Source organism: Paroedura picta, chromosome 6 (assembly GCF_049243985.1).
Source record: "Paroedura picta isolate Pp20150507F chromosome 6, Ppicta_v3.0, whole genome shotgun sequence".
In the NCBI taxonomy this organism is placed as follows: Eukaryota; Metazoa; Chordata; class Lepidosauria; order Squamata; family Gekkonidae; genus Paroedura; species Paroedura picta.
This window is the reverse complement of record NC_135374.1, coordinates 92,546,103-92,566,572: the sequence shown is the minus strand read 5'-3', so window position 1 is coordinate 92,566,572 and position 20,470 is coordinate 92,546,103. Positions and strand designations below refer to the sequence as shown.

General features: G+C 40.9%; 1 protein-coding gene across 11 annotated transcripts in view; it reads left to right on the top strand.

Annotated features, from left to right (window-relative positions):
- MCF2L (MCF.2 cell line derived transforming sequence like) overlaps positions 1–20,470 on the top strand; it is a 146,528-nt gene that overhangs the window by 118,673 nt on the left and 7,385 nt on the right. For 9 of the 11 annotated variants that reach the window (XM_077343709.1, XM_077343717.1, XM_077343716.1 and 6 more), the window contains 11 exons: positions 592–707; positions 1,394–1,463; positions 3,088–3,180; positions 3,272–3,364; positions 3,791–3,916; positions 5,082–5,303; positions 6,608–6,700; positions 8,331–8,409; positions 11,280–11,346; positions 12,258–12,373; positions 14,729–14,803. In XM_077343709.1, coding sequence (XP_077199824.1) covers positions 592–707; positions 1,394–1,463; positions 3,088–3,180; positions 3,272–3,364; positions 3,791–3,916; positions 5,082–5,303; positions 6,608–6,700; positions 8,331–8,409; positions 11,280–11,346; positions 12,258–12,373; positions 14,729–14,803 — 1,150 coding nt within the window. The remainder of the gene's footprint in view (positions 1–591; positions 708–1,393; positions 1,464–3,087; positions 3,181–3,271; positions 3,365–3,790; positions 3,917–5,081; positions 5,304–6,607; positions 6,701–8,330; positions 8,410–11,279; positions 11,347–12,257; positions 12,374–14,728; positions 14,804–20,470) is intronic. The other 2 variants (XM_077343712.1, XM_077343711.1) reach the window with 1 other exon arrangement.

Genomic DNA, 20,470 nt, shown 5'->3' with positions numbered 1-20,470 from the left:
CTCCAACCCTGAAGTAATTCCTCCAAGAAGAGGGGACATCAGAAATTGCCTGATGTGACTTTGGTATTGTTTCCCTTCCTAAGTCAGGTATTTTATATGAAGCAGCTAAACTGAAAACTTTCATTAGTTGTGCTTAATGAAGAACATTTTAGCTTGGAATGCAAAGAAGGCCTTTCTTGCTCTCGGGAAAGGCAGAAAAAATAGGCCCTGGTGTTGTTGCTTCCAGCAGAAGTCATAAACAGGAACTTGTGGCAGGAAGGAAACAGTAAGAACAATTGGCTTGAAAGGTCATGATAGGAGGTTCTGATGTAATTGTAGTCAGCTTTGGAACTGTCAGCTGTGCGAGTGGTTTATAAATAGCTACAAGTATGTGAATAAATAGTTCAGAAGCATGCTTGATTCCAAACGCTGCCTTCCTTTCTTTAACTGTAATGTACTGTTTGCAAGCCTTAGATGTATTTGTGCAGGGTTCAGCTGGTAAAAGGGATAGCTGGTGCTCTTGAATTTTATGGCTGATGTTGAAATACTGCTGTATGCTTATCAGCTTTGAGCAGACTGAGCAGTAAATTTGATTCCCTTTCTGTATCACAGGGGTACGCTGCAGAAATGGACAACCCTTTAATGGCACATCTGATTTCACCAGGTCTGCAGAATAAAAAAGATGTTTTGTTTGGGAATATGGAAGAAATCTATCACTTTCACAACAGGTTAGGATTTGCCCTCCCCCTATTCACTGGCAGGAATTGACCTTTCCAAATCTCTTCATCTCAGTCTATGTTGTACATGAAAGACCATTGATGTGGAAGGTTGCTTGTGTGAGTTCACTCCCAGTAGCTGATGTGATATTTGAAATAGAACTTTATAGCCACTGTGGCGCTAAAATATTTATGGTATGATCCAACCAAAGATAAGCATTTTCACTGCCTATAGACTTAACTTTCTTTCATTGAAACCAATGAGGGGCCACTTTAAGCTCTGACAGAATCATTCCCTTAGCATTTAAATTCTGTTAGTGTAAAAAAAAAATCTTGGAAACTTCTATACAATGATAATATGGTGGCTGTATTCAGTAGTCACTTCTAAGCAGTGTTAAGATAAACCCGTAATCAGTGTACGTGGATCTAAATGGCTGCCATTACTCCCTCTTTCCGTCACTCGTGGAAAATTTTGGATTGTAACTAACTTTAAATAACAAAAATAAATTGCTGTAATATTGTTATTGGGGGAAAGCAAATATTGCACATAAGAAGTGTTAAATGCAATATATTAATAAGTGGGGACTGTCAATAATCTCTATGGCAACATTAATTTTACAGTACATTCTTATGGGCACATCTTGTAGATGTTTTAGGCTATTTCTTTGTATTTTCAAACACAATAATTTTCTTTATAGAATATTCTTGAGAGAACTAGAAAACTTCATAGAATATCCAGAATTGGTAGGAAGGTGTTTCCTTGAAAGGGTAAGTAGTACAAAGAAAAGGGAATGTTATTCTGCACTAAACTGTATTTATGTTTGATCTTTCATTGGAAGTTGGGTTTCTTTGTGGCAGCCTCCCTGTTAACAAAAGTTATATCCTGGGTAGAAGCACCAATAAATAAGCTTTGTTCATTCTTGACTGGTTTACACAATTTGAATAGTTCCTGTAATAGAATCCATTTGTGTGCACAACTTAATTTTAGTAAACCAGTGCACGGCTGTTTTACTAAATTCTATGCCCTAAATCAGTGGTTCTCAACCTTCCTAATGCTGCGACCCTTTAATACACTTCCTCATGTTGTGGTGATCCCTAGCCATAAAATGATGCAGGTTTTCTTTCTCAGAAATTAAACTGAAATTGACCAAAAGCGTAAAAATCCATTGTTCATTATTGTATATAAAAAATTGCTAATAAATTGTATATAAATTGGTGGCTGCCTTCAGTGGCGGCGCCCCCTCAGCCAAGCTGCTCACCCTGACGCGACCCCTGTGAAAGGGTTGTTCAACCCCCAAAGGGGTCCCGACTCCGAAGTTGAGAACCACTGCCCTAAATACTCTAGTCCTGAGTCATGTGCATCTGTATTGCACATCTCTGGCCTCTCAGATTAATAAAAGCACTTCTGTTTATTGCAGTACAACTGATTTATATGTATGAAGCTGGATTTCAAATGTGTATACATTACTGTACTTGATCATATAAATGGCTGTATTTGTCTTGTGATAGCTTGGTTATATGAGATGCGTTATCACAGATGAGCTCTAGGGCTATGGGATAGGGACATAGTTAGGAAAGGCCATGGGATGTATAATTTTTTAACCTTCTTTTACATGGAAAAATATGTTACAAATTAAAAAATATTAGGGGATTAAAGATTTTTGGGGATAGATTAGCTCAGGTATGGTTTGGGCTGGGGAGTGGTTAGGTTTAAAGGGAGTGTTAGGGGTAGGAAAAAATTAGACAAGGTTTGGAAAGACCATGGGACGTATAAGTTTTTTTAACCATAATGTACATGTAAAAATATGTAAGAAAATATGGATTCATATTAGGGTAATTTTAGGTTAGGGTTAATTTAGGTGTGGTTCGGGTTGGGGGTGGTAAGATATAGTGGGAATGTTAAGGATAGTTAAGAGAGTCATGTTTAGAAAAAGCCCTGAAATGAATAAATATTTTTACATCATTTTACAAGGAAAAAATTGATGGATTCATATTGGGTTTAATTTTAGGATTACGGTTAGCTTAGGTATGGTTTGGGCTGGGGAGTGGTAGCGTTTAGTGGGAGCATAATAGCTAGGGAGGAGTTAGATTCATGTTTAGGAAAGGCCATGAAATGAATAATTTTTTTACATTATTTTACATGTAAAAATATGATAAACATGTATGGATTCATATTGGGGTTTATTTTAGGGTTAGGGTTAGCTTAGGTATGGTTCAGGTTGGGGAGTGGTTAGGTTTTGAGGGACCATTAGGGGTAGGGAAGAGATAGCAGTACATCAAGTAACTAAAAAGTGTACACCTTACATCCATGGTCATCTTTCATTTGAGTAAATATGGTAAATCTTAGACAGCAAAAGCTCCTGGACTTACAATTCTTTTCTTTCCAATTCAGATGGAAGACTTTCAGGTTTATGAAAAATATTGTCAAAATAAGCCTCGTTCTGAAAGCCTGTGGAGACAATTCTCAGACTGTGTTTTCTTTCAGGTATTCTTTATTTTGTTGTATTACTTTGTTTCTCAATGCATCTCACAGCAGAGGTACTGTCAATTCTTTATCCGTGTCTGTTTCTTCATAGGAATGTCAGAGAAAACTTGACCACAAGCTGAGTTTGGACTCCTATTTACTGAAACCAGTTCAAAGAATAACCAAGTACCAGCTGTTGCTAAAGGTGAGAACAACTCAATTTTTATTATGCCCTTAGTCGATTTCTGCTCTAAATGATTAATAATGTGAGGTAAAGGAAATGAAGTTAATTTTTTTTCACAAAGAATAAGAGTTTATCTACAGATACCTCTGCAATGTATCCATTAGACAACATTTGTAATTTGCCAAGTTGTTTATACTCTGTCATGTTTGTTTTTCTGTGGCATACTGTCAAAGCTTACATGTGTCCCTTTTTCCATTCAGGAATTGAGTGCAGGATAGAGTGTAAGGAAAAGATGGTAGCTGAACAAAAATCATTCTTTGCAGATGTCCTCTGTAGCTCTACCCACATCTTTTTCTGCTTTTTATAATGGCCTTCCTGTTAACTTACTCTTTAAAAAAGGCTGTGTTCCCATGGAATTTCATAATTGTGTATATTGTTCTTTCCCAGGAAATGTTGAAATACAGCAAGAACTGTGAAGGGGCCGAAGATCTGCAAGAGGCATTAATGTCAATCCTGGGAATTCTTAAGGCAGTTAATGATTCCATGCATCAGATTGCCATCACTGGCTATGATGTAAGTGATAACATCTTAAAATATCATAATTTAGGGATACATAATAAGAGGACATAGGCAACAGGTCAAACAATGTTTCCCATTAACTGCAATATCTGTTAAATATGGGACATAATTTCATTATTTGTTTATAACTTCTGATTTTTTTTAGTTGATGAATGGATGGAGTCATGCTCCTGGTCTACCCTTGTAGTAGACTGAGCTCAACAAGTTGGTAGAAGATAATCTTCTCTTATGCCAAAAAGTAGTAAAAAAAAGCACAGCTGGCTAGAAAGTTTATTCCTTATGTTTCCTTTATTTTATTGTTTACCTGCACAGAGTTTTGTGTATGGAAAAGTGCTAAAAACTCCCATCTTCTAGTTGCAGCTTTAGTTAGTATGGTTTGGCTATGCCTCTTAGGATTCTGCCAAACCATTCTGCTAACTTGGCTAGACCAGGCCTACCTCCATTATCCCTCTCTTTGCACAATTTTACATCTTGAGGAAGATGAACATGCCTTGAGTTAAATTACTTGGGCTTTATGTGTAAGTGACTTGAAGCTGACTTCTCCCTAGTGACATATTTCCCAGCAGTGGGTAAAATCTAGCATACTAACTGTTCTACTGAGAGAATGGTTTACTAAAGAAGTTCAGTTGAATTTCACTCACCATTTTGGCATCGGTGCTCAGGAACACAAAAAGCTCAACATCCTTGTGTCTTTTATAGTATACTTTGGTCTGTTATGTAAGTCGATAAATGTGATTTTTCTTAATGTCAACACCAAGCGGTGGTTTATGCCCAGTGGGGGCACTATGGAGAATACATCAATTACAGCCTTGACTCTCCACACCAGAATAGCGTTAGCCTAATTATATTTTCAAGTGATTAACAAGAACGGACTTGTTTTGCCACTGACAAAAGCACTGAAAACAGAAAACAATCTAGAGACCGTTCTGGCAGAGTCCAAGTGTAAATAAAAGAGATAACAGAGACTCTTAAACTTTTGATCTTTAATTAAGCCACTGGACAGATTCTTTCTCTCCTTTGCTGAAGGACAGGAATACAGGTTTAGAGTTCTGCTTGACTTCAGGATGGGCTTTCTTCTTTTCCAATTCACAATGAAGAAAGGATGATAGAGAAAGACTATTTATTATTACTTAACATTTCCATTGTGTTTATTTTAAAGGGAAACTTAAATGACCTAGGAAAGCTTTTAATGCAAGGATCCTTTAGTGTGTGGACTGATCATAAGAAGGGTCACTCAAAAGTGAAAGATCTGGCACGGTTCAAGCCAATGCAAAGGCACCTCTTTCTCCACGAGAAGGCCATCTTGTTTTGTAAGAAGAGAGAAGAAAATGGAGAAGGATATGAAAAAGCGCCTTCATACAGCTATAAGCATTCCTTAGATGTAAGACTTTTTAATGTTCTAACAAGTAAAATGGAATTTATGGTTTGGCTGTAGTACCATAATATATTCCTTTGCATCACTGAATGAATCTCTTTTCTGTAAGAAAAATTTCATGTAACTCTGTAGGTCTGGAATGTTGAAATTTTTGACATGGTGATTTCAGGTTTTGTCCAATTTGATTTACACTGCATTCTCACTTTCTAAAAAATTAAGTAAATGATGGTTATAAATATGCACCACTGAAATTACTGGGATTTAGTTCCCATCAAAATGATTGATGTTAAGGACCTGTACTGGTTGTCTCAGTAGTGTCAAAGCCACAACAGCTGTGGCATTGAGGTAACATGAAAAGCTCATATATGGGAGTCTGCACTGCACTTTCTCCCCATGTTAGTATTAAACCTCATGAAACAAGGCTTCCTTCATGAAACATGTGCTCCCAGGCTTCTGATGTTATCCAGCTGCATGAGAAGGGGTGGCAACTCAGTGGCTGCAGTGCCACTGGAATAGAAATGGAGATGTTTGTGAAGTTCTATAAAACATAGATTAACAACTGGATTGTTAGCTTTCTTCAAGTGCTGATTTCTACTTTTTTTCTTAGTAACAGTGCAAAACAGTCTACTGCATGTGGGAGAACAGAGAAGCTTGTATCAATCCATGAAAATCTACTTAATATTTTGTTATGTTTAGTATTTATAAGTAGTATAAAAGAAGAAGAGTTCTTATATGCCGCTTTTCTCTACCTGAAGGAGTCTCAAAGCGGCTTACAATCCTCTTCCTTTTCCTCTCCCCACAACAGACATCCTGTGAGGTGGGTGAGGCTGAGAGAGCCCTGATATTACTGTTCGGTCAGAGCAGTTTTCTCAGTGCTGTGGCGAGCCCAAGATCACCCAGCTGGTTGCACATAGGAAAGTGCAGATTCAAGCCCGGCTCACCAGATCAAGCAATTATGATTTGCTCTGTTTCCTCCAAACTAGAATTAATAATCTGCTTTGGAACCCTGGCTTGTAGGCGAGAGAACAAACCAAAGTTAGCATAACTGAAGATAGAAGTCTTCATACCACACTTTGAGTCACTTATACCAACTCCACTACACTGAATAAGCAGTTTTCCTGTTCTCCACCATTATAACCCTTTTTTTGGTCAGTTGACACTACAAGTTCATAAGAAGGGGCAGTGTTTAAGGAAACAATAGAAAATGACCCCAAGCCACAATGGTAGATACTTCTGAATGAAAACAGTGGAGCTTTTGCTTTTCAAGAATGTGAGCCAAAATACCAGTTTGTGTGTATTATCTTTTCCAGATGACTGCAGTTGGGATAACAGAGAATGTTAAAGGTGACGCTAAAAAGTTTGAAATCTGGTATAATGCAAGGGAAGAAGTTTACATAATTCAGGTAAACTATATCATTTTATGCTGTTTTACTGAAATTATGCAGTAGTGCATTTTTGTGCCTACATGTCCCGTGTACACATGACATCGTTTTAAAGTAAGATGAGTTGTGTTTTCACATATTTTATTGTACTTTTCTTTATAGCTAACTTTTCTTCAATGCAAAATATATAGGCTTCCCAGGAGAGCTTCCATTTAGGCACTGATCAAGACCTAGCCTTTCTTAGTATCAGGAAGGTTCTTGAATCATATGCATTCAGTCCATATTCTGGGCATATGCAATATACCCTTTTAAAAATGTAGGAAGTAGTCCTAACTAAATGCAGGAATCTTCTACATGGAGGGTTTTTTTCAGTTTGGCATCCAGATTGGAGAGGGTTTGCTTCCCAAACACCCACATAATGTCCACTTAACTAGTTTTCCCCTCCTTTGCTCTGATCTTTTCTAAATTTGGTATCGCTGTCAAAATGTGCTTATATGCTGTGTGAATGGAAAGGTGCACATTTTGAAGGTCCTGCCTGGATCAATGCCATTTCCTTGCTTCAGCTGTTGGGGCCACCATTCCCCCCCCCCCCGTCCATACTTTTGAGAGATTTTTTTTGAAAGAAGATAATTGTTTTAGCGCACTCAAGATAAACATTTTCAGCTTTTTGAAAAACCCTTCTGGTGCAGGCAGACAAGCTCAGTGAGCTGAAGCAAGGAAAATACAGGGAGAACAAGCCTGTGTGTATGTGTGTGCTCCATCATTGCTGTGGATGTTTCTGCATTAGCCACATAGAGAATTGTCATACAAAGAAAAGCTTTCAGCGTTCCGCAGGGCCTGCAAAATGGAGCTCTTCTATGGTCTGTGGTTGAGGCTGGGCAGCAAGGATGATCATGGCCCCCCTGTAGGAGCGGCGGCTTGCGAGTTCCATCTGTTCCCTCCTTATCCTTCTTTCCCCCCCCTCCCCGAGGTATTGCTGGGGATGTTAGGGATGGGATGATGTTTCCATTGTATCTTTATTCTATACTGTTTAATATTGTTGTATTTTATGGTTTCTATGTCAGGGGTTTTAATGGGATTTTTTAGATTTTATCTGACATTTGTAACCCGCCATGAACCTTCGGGGAGTGGCAGAAAATAAATTACAAAATAAATAAATAAACAAATAAATTGTGTGGAAGCACAATGTGTAGTCTTGTTAGAAGGCCGCATTTCCTAAAGATGATGGCAAGAGGGCAGCAATGAGCAATCTATAGAAAACACTTCAAATGCAAAAATATAGTACAGACCAAATGTGACCAAATCTAATTTATAACTGCAAAAATTGTCTAGATCTTAGTAAAATGTTTATGAGTTTCTCATGCCCAATCCAAATAGGTTTTGAGCCTAAGCTCAAAAGTTTTATTTTAAAAATAAAACTATAAATAAAGTCCACAGGCAACTGCTTGCCATGTAACAATGTTGGAACATCAAAACTGCAGCGTCTTTCAAAACGATAAGACATTTTGTAGCCATGGCAAAGACATAATCTGTACTCCTTCCTAACAAAAAACCCCGCCATATCCCATGTTATTGGTTCTTCTGTTTGCTTTCCTTTGGATGGCTTAATTTGGTGAGTGTATGACTGGATTGTTTTTCTTCTTTGAGGCAGGCTCAAACCCCTGGAATTAAAGCCACCTGGGTAAATGAAATCAGAAAAGTATTGACCAGTCAGCTTCAGGCATGCAGACGTAAGTCCTGTTTTTTCCACCTGTAATAATTGCAAAGTGACTTGGGATCCATTTATGCAAAAGTAATTCCTTCCTCTTCATTAACTTAGTTACTGTTTACAATGTGGATGACATTGTTTTGCTCCGCATAACAGCAGGACATGTGGATTACTGTGGTATTACTTTGCCCTCCCAGACAGGAGGGACAGTGGCGATCACTGATCACTCCATCCAAGTGCTTCCTTCCAGCTCCTCTATTGTTACTCTATCAGCACTACCTGCATAGACCTCCTCTCGTGTCCTTCCCTTCCAAGTGAAAAAGCGGCAATTATTTTTTTGTGGAGTGCGTTACTCTTCATCTCCAGCTCAGTGTTTCCATCTGAATGGACAAGCTTGCTATCTCAATTGCATCCTACCCTGCCCCTCACACAGTTACTTATTGAAGCTATCTAGGAATATTCCCTCTTCTCCTAATCCGGAGACATATGTCCTAGCACAAAGATGTATGTTTGCAGGGTAGAAGTTAGGAGATTATGAATGGGTTGACAGTAAGCATTGGAATAGGTATTGCGGCAGGGATCTGCCTGGTGGACCCACCCCTGGGCCCAGCAGCAGGACGCACCTGGTTGGAGCAGGGTGGGAGCAGGAGCAGGAGAGGGTACCCGTGGTAGCCTGGGTGCCAGCCAGGTGTTTTAAGGCAAGGCATGGCTATGTAGAGCAGGGAACAGAAAAGAGGAGGGTGGAACGCAGCTCAGATATAAAAAGAGGAGATGAGGTTTGTGACTGCAGGAAAGGTAGACAATGTTGGCAGCAGTGTGAGAGAGTGAAGAACATAAATAGTAGCTGTCTAGGTTCTAAAATTGGGTGTGGAATGGGCATCGGGGAACCATCTTGTCAATAGACTCAGAAAGCACATCAACTAAGTCACTAGAGAGCATCGGATCCCGCAGAGCATCCTAGAAGCAAATTGAATCCATAAGAGCCAGCTTGGTGTAGTAGTTAAGAGCCGCGACCTCTAATCTGGAAAGCCAGGTTTGATTCCCCACCCCCCACATGCAGCCAGCTGGGCTAGTCATGGTCCAAGCCGAGCTGTTCTCACAGATAAGTTCTGTCACTTAGCCTCACCTACCTCACAGGGGATCTGTGGGGGGAAAGGGGCGGGTGATTGAAAGCCATTCTGAGACTCATTTGGGTAGTGAAAAGTGAGATATAAAAACCAACTCTTTTTCTGAAGTCTCCTTGGGCAAGCATATGAAAACAGTTTGCTGTTGTCTGATTGAAACCATATCATTTGTCTTGTATTCTGTCTGTATTTTAACAACAACAAGCCTTTAATAGCATATAAAAGTACAATATAAGAAGGGAAAGTTCAAAAGGATCCACTGCTAGAGAAAACAAAGGCAAAGATCATGCTTTAGGGGAAGACATAATACATTCACGATTTCTCATGGCAAGATATAAAAACTTTGCAACTGGTTCAATTATATCAGGGTTCTGGGATGTCAAAAGAAACTGAATCTTACGTTCATCCGAATACAGTTCTCTTTTACACAGCAGTGAGTTAAGAAATTTAGCTCGGATCGAGGAATAAAATGGACAATGGAAGAAAACGTGTGTAATTGATTCTATACAGCATTGTCCACATGGGCACAGCCTAGCTGAATACGGGATCTGTTGAAATCTCCCATATAGAACAGCAGAAGGTAGAGCATTAGTTCTAGCTAACGTGAATGTTCTACGCCAGTAGTCCCCAACCTTTTTATCTCTGGGGACCGGTCAATGCTTGACAATTTTACTGAGGCCCGGGGGGGGGGTAGTCTTTTGCCGAGGGACATCTGGGCCCCTGCTCCACTTGCTTTCCCGCTGGCACCTCTGACTTCATGCTGCTCACTGAGGGGTGCTGCCAGCAGCAGCTGCGCAGTGCCACACTGGGGGGGAGGCCAGCCATGGCGGCCGCCGGAGAACACCAAAGGTGAGCCAGGGGCAAAGTGGCAGGGCAGCCCCCGAGGCAGCTGCCAGGGAGGAGGACGAGGAGGAGCCGCAGCCCGGTACCGACTGATCCATGGACCGCTACCGGTCCCCGGACCAGGGATTGGAGACCACTGCTCTACGCTGTTGTGGGATGATTACATGGTAGAAATACGCAGCTAGGGGCTGAAAGCTTGGTGAGATCTCCAAGCTCAATGGTGAGCATATGTTTTCTAGCTTTACTGCTAAGTTCCTGCAGTTCTATGTCTAACCGACTGCGTTTAATTGAATTAAATGCAGTCTTTTCAGATACCAGATACCGGGAGTCTAAAGAGATTCCTATAGATTTAATTTTTCCCCATATGTGTCTTAACCAAGTAGATGACTCATGTTCAGATAGCATAAGGGAAATTAGACTATTGGGGTCAGATCTAAAATGAATGCGAAGCCAGAACATGATTGTTAACAACCATGCTCTGGTTTCCAATAGTCTTTGGCTGGTTTCTAGACATAGGACTGCATAAGAGACACAGTTTGGGATCCTAAGGATTTTACGAAGGAAGACAGATTGGAGACTTTCGGCTGCTTGGTTAAAAGCGTTGATCCAAATAGGGATGCCATAGAGCAGTTGGGCACTTAGTTTCCCATTGAATACTTTGAGGGCTGCTGGCACATACTGATTACCACTGGTGTAGAAGAAGCGTGTAATTTTTGCAGATGTGATTGCATATTTCCTCTGTGTAGCCCAATTTGCATTATGGTGAAAAAATATTCTCAAGTATTTGAAGCTTTTAACTTGTTCAATGTTGTTACCTCTTACATTCTATTCTCTGTAGCGATTCTGCAAGCATGTTCTAAAAAGAGAGCCAAAGAATTATAGAGTGGCTGAAGTTCTTTTAAATGTTTCTCTTCCTTCCTTACAGAAGCCAGTCAGCATAAAGTTCTTGAACATACACACAGTTTACCTCTGCCTGCATCATCTGATGTAAGGTGAGTTACTTTCTGTTCTCGTATTATTAAAGCTTTATAAAACATACTCTTCTCATTTAAATGCCTTGGCTCGGTTTCTATTTAAATTATATTATACATTTTAATTTACTTATAAATATCTTTTAGGTTTCTGCTTGTTCTTAAATGGAGCAACCTTTAGTTGTTGGGAATAGCAGAAGATGGTGAATCCAACTTTGCTAGTTCTCCAACAGCCTTCAAAGTTAGTTCACAGTATCATGTCTAGTTCGGCTCTTTATACCAAGTACAACTTTTTCTGACCCGAAAGGGTATTTAGTCCTAAAGTGAGCCAGGGAAATAACATATTTCAATAAACATCTGTATGTATAATTTATAAGCTTGCAGTGTGAATTTTAAACACTGGTCAAAATAAAATACGTTGTTTCACTCAGATATAGTGAAGGCAGGGCAAGGGGAGAAAATGATGTAATGTAATGTGTCAACATTACTTCCAGGTAAAAAACAAGATGTGATGTCAATGCATTATGCAATGTCACTTCTGCCCCCGCCACCCCTCATTTCTCCTGGCAGTCTATACACAAGTGGGTGGGAGGGCCAAGCCACCAGGAGCTTGGTATAGTGGTTACGAGCATGGATTTCTAATCTGGTGAGCTGGGTTTAATTCCACATTCCCCCACATGCAGCCAGCTGGGTGACCTTGGGCTCACCACAGCACTGATAAAGCTGTTTTGACCGAGCAGTAATATCAGGGCTCTCTCAGCCTCACATACCTCACAGGGTGTCTGTTGTGGGGATAGGAAAGGGAAAGCAATTGTAAGCCACTTTGAGACTCTTTTGAGTAGAAAAAAGCAGCATATAACAACCAGCTCTTCTAAATATACTCTCTGTTGCTGGATTTTGCTTTAACTGTGTGCTTTATGTTTACAAAACAGCCCTTCAAGAAATCAAGGAAGGAGTATTAAAAGACAGGAAGAAAGAAATGCTGATCCCTTAAGTCATGATGGTTGCATCACCTCATCATCACCAAAGTATCCTGAAAGGGGCAAAGGTATGTTTGAAATATATTTTAGTTTTCCCTGAGCATCAGGTACTGTGGTGTCAGAAGTTGTGGTGTGAAATGATAGTATCATATTTTGCAGTATCCATTCTTGTGGAAGATAAAACCAACCACATTCTAAAAGTTACTATTTTGTTTGTTTTATTAGATATATATAGTTGTGCTGTTCAATATTACCTAAATTCTTTGAGAAAATGACCAGGGTTTTTCTGCATGCACCTATTTTCCTCTTTAGTTTTCCTTTCTAGTTTTCAAAATATTTTAAAATGCAAAAAGATTGCAATGGTATTAAGGGCTTAGATTGTTACTTTAATTTCATCAAATTTCAATTATTATTTCTTTTTAAAAATCCCTATCTCCTTCTTTTACCATGACATTGGATAATTTCTGTTTACCTTTCCTGTGTGGTCTTCCTTTCTTTTCCCGTCTTCTTTTTTCTGGAAGATATGACAAATAGTCCTACCACAGGTTGTTCAGCACTTTCAAAAACACACACACACACACAGATACTCTTCACATTCAAAGCTTTCCTAACACCAATACTCAGAAAGATATATATTATAAATCTAAACTAATTCATTGTCTTGACTAGACTGTAGTTGTCATTCTCTTTGTGTGCATGTAAACCATTGCAGAAATAACAGGATTTCCAAAGTCTAAATTGACTCTTGCTGTCTCAAAGCCTTTTGTAGACATCCTAGATTTAGAAAGCTCTGGTATGTTCTGAAAACGGCAAAAAGATAGAAATCACCCTTGATCCATGAGTTTATCCTGACCTCCCCTGTGACTTTTCACCTCCACTGTGACTTTTCAAAAGATTATTTGTTACCAACCTCGTGCTCATGTTGTTGTTGTTGTTTTGAAGTGTCCACTTGTTAAGGTTCTAGCATGGAGACCTACACAGAAGTTTAGACATTTGTGCCACATCTACCAGAAAAGTGTTTAATGTTCAAAATTAATTTGTGAATGGGAATAGTAACACAGAATAGTAACACAGAATTCTAGAGAAAGGATGTGATGAGACACATGGGAAAAGAGTTTCCATGAATGAAAGCTCAAACTATTCAAGGTGCCATTGGTCATTTTCTGGCATCTTGATTATTTTTGCAGGCTTGATCAGTCTAGACATCACCGGTTTATTATCATTGGTTTGATGTGATCCCTGTGAACATTTTCCTCCACTCCTTTATTCCTCTTCCAAATCAAGTGGTTAGATTCTTCAGTCTCTAAAGTATCTCCAATGAATAGTGAGTACAGGGCTGCCACTAGTGGGAGATGGAGGGGACTTCACAGGAGAAAGAGGAAGGCCCAGGTCCTGGTGGTGGGGAACCCCTGCCTCTGGGGGGGGGGGGGGGGGCTGGCAATCCGTAGTGGATGCTGTTCAATTCCATTCTTATCATTGTTTCCACCTTGAACGCAATTGTCTATTTACAGAAAACATTTTTAAAGTTATATGCTTGTTTGTTACAGTGATGCAAAACTGAATTATTTTTACTCAAAAAATCCTGTGTGCAAAACATGATCTTCCTAAGACCTAAGGTGGAGAGAATTCTTGTTTTCTAACACTTGGATGAGTTTTGCTCTGAAAACTTGAATGCATTTTTAACGCGTATCACCACTCAGGTCCACCTTAAAATATGCTTTTGGACTTTTTTAGTAGCATATTACCAATGCTGCTGTTGTTGTGCTTTGTGAATGCATTCTCCCCTGTATGGCTCCATGTTCGCAGGTTATATGGATTGTACAGCATTATGCAAGCGTGAGTTTTCATTCATAGTGAATGAGGAAGACACATTTGAGGTAACCCGTATAAAATCAAGGAGCCATCATAAGATGGGAAGTGGTCACCACTGCAATTTGGACATCAGCTTCCCTGTGCATTTTTTGTGTGCCCATTTCTATAATATGTCTTTTTAAAGGCTTGGGTCTTTTTTTCTGGACAAACTGCAGATTGTTGCAGCCAGGTATTTAACATTCACATAAGATTAGTACTAATATTCCATGCTTGACTTGACAGAGTCCCCCAGGCTAAAATCCAAGCTTAGCCCATAATACTTCTTCCAAGAGCAGGAATTGATTATAAATGGATCATGCTTTCCATGTAGCAGATGGTTCTGCATGAAGTTGGGGTCACTGTGGGTGGGCAGGTAGTTGTGAGTGTCCTGCATAGTGCAGAGGGTTGGACTGGATGACTCTGGAGGTCCCTTCCAACTCTATGATTCTATGACCTCCTTCTGTTTCCCAGTACATACCCAGACATGGCTTGCATGCTACCCACTTTTTCTTTCTTTTTCTGATTCTTCAATCTCTCTTTTTCTGTCTTTTTGCCTATTCATCCTGTTGCAGCTTCTCCTACCAGCCCTGACAAAAATACTAAACGACACGAAGTAAAGAGTGATCCAACTCCTTTGGGTTTGAAAGGTAGAGTGGAACCTACTTTTCATATTCCATATGTATTAGGGCCTTGTTGTAATGTATTTGACTGTATTACCAAATCTCTTTTTTTTTACCCTCCAAGTATTCTCACTACTGCTACTGTGCAGAAATTTAACACCCCTTTATAATCTGTCTCTGTGAATAAAGTGAAAACCATAATGGATTGTTAAAATTGCTAATTTCACAGGGACAGTTGTAGGTTTCAATGTTACCAACCACATTTGAATCCTGTTAAGAACAGAGCTTTTAAATAAAAAGCACATTTCAGATGATGAAGAAGAAGAGTTGGTTTTTATACCCTGCTTTTCACTGCCCGAAGGAGTCTCAAAGTGGCTTACAATCACCTTCTCTTCCTCCCTTCCCACAAGAGACACCCTGTGAGGTGCGTGGGGCTGAGGGAGCCCTGACAGAAATGCTCTGTGAGAACAGCATTAGCAGGACTGCGATGAGCCCAGGGTCATTCAGCTGACTGCATGTGGGGATCAAAACTGACTCATTAAATTAGAAGCCGCCACTACACCAAGATGACTCTTGGTGCAAGCACTGGGCCTAGTATGAATCTGGGGTGAGTGGGGGATATGTGTGTGTAGATATCAGCATTAAACACTTGGAAAAATGAGAGCAGAGATTTTTCAGGCCACCTGTCAGTTTTGAGATTGAATAATAAGCCTTTGAAAAAAGCTTCTACATTTATCTCCATTTTCATGGAAACATAATTGGTCTGGCTGTGTTAGCAGGAATTTTTGAAACTGCTTTTGCCTGTGTTAATTTTCATGTAGAATATTGTGGGGGTTGTACAGTATCTAGAATAGCTGTGCTGTGGGTACAAAATCAGACAGGAATGGTTTGGGGGCTGACATGAGGAAACAAAATGGAGGGGGGATCATCCTCCTTTGCTTTTGTGTGAGGTCTGTGGACTTGCTCTTTGCTGTGGTCATTCAAGAGGGATGGAATGAGTTTTCCTTGCTGCAGTCTCCTGTGGCAATTTATAGACAGGGTTCTGCTGGGAGGAGTGGGAGATCCTGTTGTGCAGTGCTCTTCCCATCCCTAGGATCTAACCCAAGGGTGACAGCATCAGCCTGGCACTCTGTTGACAGCAAATGTAAGCAGATAGCAAAGCTGAAATTTATTGTAACTTATTCACTGTGAATTTATTGTGAAATTTAAATTAGGACTCTCATGTCCTTGGAAGCTTAAGTGAATGTCTAGAAAGGGCAAATGAGGTGAGAAGCACAAAATACAAGATCGTAAACATTTGCTTCAGAGAGGCTCCTCCTTCAGAACTTGCATTTTAGTCTTTGTTCAAGCCATTGTTAAAAGAAAGTCAGGCGTCTGTTTGAAAAAGAGACCACCAACAAGTCATAGGTATTAATCTTCACAATGGTATACACCTGAAGAGCTCCAAAGGACTTGCTGGGGAGAGCCCCTGAACAAAAGATCCAAAGCTTAGTAAAGTGTTAGATGCAAGTGGGTAGCCATGTTGGTCTGAAGCAGCACAACAAAATCAGAGTCCAGTAGCACTTTAAGACTTTAAGAATAAATCTTTGTTGGTCTTAAAGTTGCTACTGGACACTGATTTAGTAAAGTGTTGTGAAGGTAATGCAGAATGTTGTGAAGGTAATGCAGAGTACTGGATGAGAAAGCTAGCTTGCAATCAGTGGGACCGAGAATTGCAGTCCAGCTAATGACATGGAGGCATACTTGAAGGTAACTTGGAATCTGGCCATTAGTTCATTCCATGGAGAGTGCAGAGTGGCCCGGTAAAGGAAAGTCCACCTAGAAGGTTTCACAGCACTCTAGCACAACTTGTAAGCAAGAATGGAAGCCTCCATTGTAACATGACAAGCATGTCGAAAGGTCACATACTATTAGATAAAATTATTCAAAGTTTAAAACAACAAAAAATGCATCCATAAGAAGGCATCTGCAAGTCCTTGCAAGCCCCCACCCCTTGTCTAGGATGGTGAGTCTGGGCTGCAGCCCAGTTGAGCCATAGTGGGGCACTGGCTCTCGGACATGGATTGCGCTGGGTCTGCTGTCTCTGCAGAAAGGCCCCCTCCCCCTCTGTTTCTACTTCAGAGCATTTCAGAGGTGAACGTGCTGGGTTGGGGCGGTTCGGCCACCGAAGTGGCCGTTTGCGCCTGAAGAAGCCAGCGGCACGGGGGGAGGGGCGGTACGTTGACTATATTGAAACCAAACACAGATTAGAGAATCTGTATCTGGTATAGCATATCATATATATCATAAGCCTGTTCCACATAGGCTGGGAAGACTTTGGCAGATAGACAAATATCCAGTCATGGTCAGTCTTGTATTTCTAAAATACAGCTCGGAGAGGATAGGCTTATGATACCCATATGGGTTGGTTACATCCCATGTGAATAAGACTTGTGTATTCCATAGAAAACAAAATTTTGAGTCCATTATAGCCATCTTAAAAAAGCTTGCCTGACAGGGTTGTGTTAATATTCCTTATTACCAGCTTCTTTAATTAATTCGAAAGGGGTTATTAAGGAGGCTATGCTGATGTGGAAATTGTTCTTTGCAGAGAAACTTTGATTTCATAACACAGTAGTCTAATTCACCAAGAGACTTGTGCAATTCTGAAGATCCTTCTTTTGACAGCTTCTATGAAAATCTGTGATAAGAGATGTTGCAGAATATAGATAGCAAATATGAGAGGAAAGGGGGGGAAAGAATGGTTTTGGTTTAGTAAGCAGTGGACAGCTTACTTCGTATTTCACTTTAGCTACAAGGGTGCTCCCAATTTCAGTTTCAGGATAAGGGCAACATCACAGCTATTAATTAATTGGATTTGTTTCATGCTACTATCAGAAACCATCTTGTGGCGGGTTACAGTTATAAAAGCCCCACATGAAAAGTTAAATAATATAAAACCCCACAATAACAAGTGGCATGCTAAAAACTCCATCCTCTAACCAGCACCTCAGGGCTCTGGGTGCCTGCTGTGTGGATGTAGCTAAATATGGAGGGGCCCCTAGATCTTCATTGCTCTGGCCTCAAAGACCTGGCAGAAGAGCTCCATTTTGTAGACCCTGCAGAACCTAGAAAGTTCCTACAGGGCCCTCATCTCTTCTGGGAGCTCATTCCACCAGGTCAGGGCCAGGACCGAAAAGGCCCTGTCATTGGTTGAGGTCAGGAGAACCTCCCTTAGGCCAGGAATCTCCAACGTTAGTACCCACACAGCGCAAGGCCCTACAGGGGGCATAAGGTAATAGGCGGTCCCTCAGATATATGGGTCACAAACCATGAAGGGCCTTGAAGGTTAAAACCAAAACATTGAACTTGATCCAGGCTGCAACGGTCCTGGCCCTGACCTGGTGGAATGAGCTCCCAGAAGAGATGAGGGCCCTGTAGGAACTTTCTAGGTTCTGCAGGGTCTACAAAATGGAGCTCTTCTGCCAGGTCTTTGAGGCCAGAGCAATAAAGGCCAGAGCAATGAAGATCTAGGGGCCCTTCCATATTTAGCTACATCCACACAGCAGGCACCCAGAGCCCTGAGGTGCTGGTTAGAGGATGGAGTTTTTAGCATGTCACTTGTTATTGTGGGGTTTTATATTATTTAACTTTTCATGTGGGGCTTTTATAACTGTAACCCGCCACAAGATGGTTTCTGATAGTAGCATGAAACAAATCCAATTAATTAATAGCTGTGATGTTGCCCTTATCCTGAAACTGAAATTGGGAGCACCCTTGTAGCTAAAGTGAAATACGAAGTAAGCTGTCCACTGCTTACTAAACCAAAACCATTCTTTCCCCCCCTTTCCTCTCATATTTGCTATCTATATTCTGCAACATCTCTTATCACAGATTTTCATAGAAGCTGTCAAAAGAAGGATCTTCAGAATTGCACAAGTCTCTTGGCGAATTAGACTACTGTGTTATGAAATCAAAGTTTCTCTGCAAAGAACAATTTCCACATCAGCATAGCCTCCTTAACAACCCCTTTCGAATTAATTAAAGAAGCTGGTAATAAGGAATATTAACACAACCCTGTCAGGCAAGCTTTTTTAAGATGGCTATAATGGACTCAAAATTTTGTTTTCTATGGAATACACAAGTCTTATTCACATGGGATGTAACCAACCCATATGGGTATCATAAGCCTATCCTCTCCGAGCTGTATTTTAGAAATACAAGACTGACCATGACTGGATATTTGTCTATCTGCCAAAGTCTTCCCAGCCTATGTGGAACAGGCTTAGTACCCACACAGCGCAAGGCCCTGCAGGGGGCATAAGGTAATAGGCGGTCCCTCAGATATATGGGTCACAAACCATGAAGGGCCTTGAAGGTTAAAACCAAAACATTGAACTTGACCCAGGCTGCAACGGGCAACCGATGCAACTGCCTCAGCACTGGCTGGATATGGGCCTTCCAGGGTGTTCTATTGAGAACCCTAGCAGCGGCATTTTGTACCAGCTGCAATTTCCAGGTCAAGGACAAGGGAAGGCCCATGTAGAATGAGTTTCAGAAGTCAATCCTGGAGGTGACCATTGCATGGATCACCATGGCTAGGTGTTCCAAGGACATGTAGGGTGCTAGTAGCCTCACCTGGTGAAAGTGAAAAAACTCTAGGCTGCTACTTTTGCGGCCTGCACCTCAATTTAAAAGGAGGTGCCCAAATACAAAGGGAAAGGTTTATAATATCCTTGAGAGAACCTCCTATCCGCTAGTCACTCCCTCAGAGCAGCCAAGGCAGACAGGGATCAAGGGGGCAGGTGGCAATTTGTCCACTTGGGTTAATGAGAGCCACTTGAAACCATCAAATGTCATCTCCCGAGCTGGCCAACAGGCCTCTAGCTTCCTTTCTGACTCAATCGTAGCTGGAGCAACAAGACTTTTTCCACAAAAAAGCTTGCTAGTGCCTCACAGCTAAGATTCCAGTTGACTGAAATTTTGGCGCCCTTCTTCAAGGGTGGTGGGAGACCAAACTAAATATAAATATAAATAAGTAAACTAAATAATTGTGCTGGGCAAGAGCTTGTGGAAGCAAAAACTCCCATTTTGCCACTTTCACTGCCATCCCATATTCCCTCATAAGTGTGCGATAAGATGTTCTTGAGGCATGGTTGTGAGTCTTCCTCCACACTCGCTACAGTGTAATGCACTGGGGATTTATTATTCAGTTCTTCCACAGATGCCAGTTCTGTTTTAACATGGAACAGGGCCAAGTGGGTCAGCACTACTTACCTTATGCTAGCCGCACAACGCAGGAAAGGTAATGTATCTTCTCTAGGTCAAATGGAGTTTAGCATGGTGTGGTGTGTTTTGCTGTGGGACTGCATAAGAGGGTTCCTTGGGCTTTTCCTTGGCATCTGTTTGTCTGACCTGAAGGCAGTAATACTTGCCTGACTAAACTGTGAAATAAAATAAAAACCTAGGCTCTTTGGTATATTTTAGATGTTTATAGTTAAGGTTTCCCCACACTTCATTTATTTTATTACATCTGCAATATAGGGTTTCCATTCTTATTAATTTGTGTCATAGCTCTTCAAGGTAGTGTACAGTCTCTTGTCTTTTAAACCAGTGGTCCCCAACCTCCGGTCCGGGGACCGGGACCGGTCCGCGGATCAGTCGGTACCGGTCCGCGGCTCTTCCCCAGCTGCTGCCTCAGGGGCTGCCCTGCCA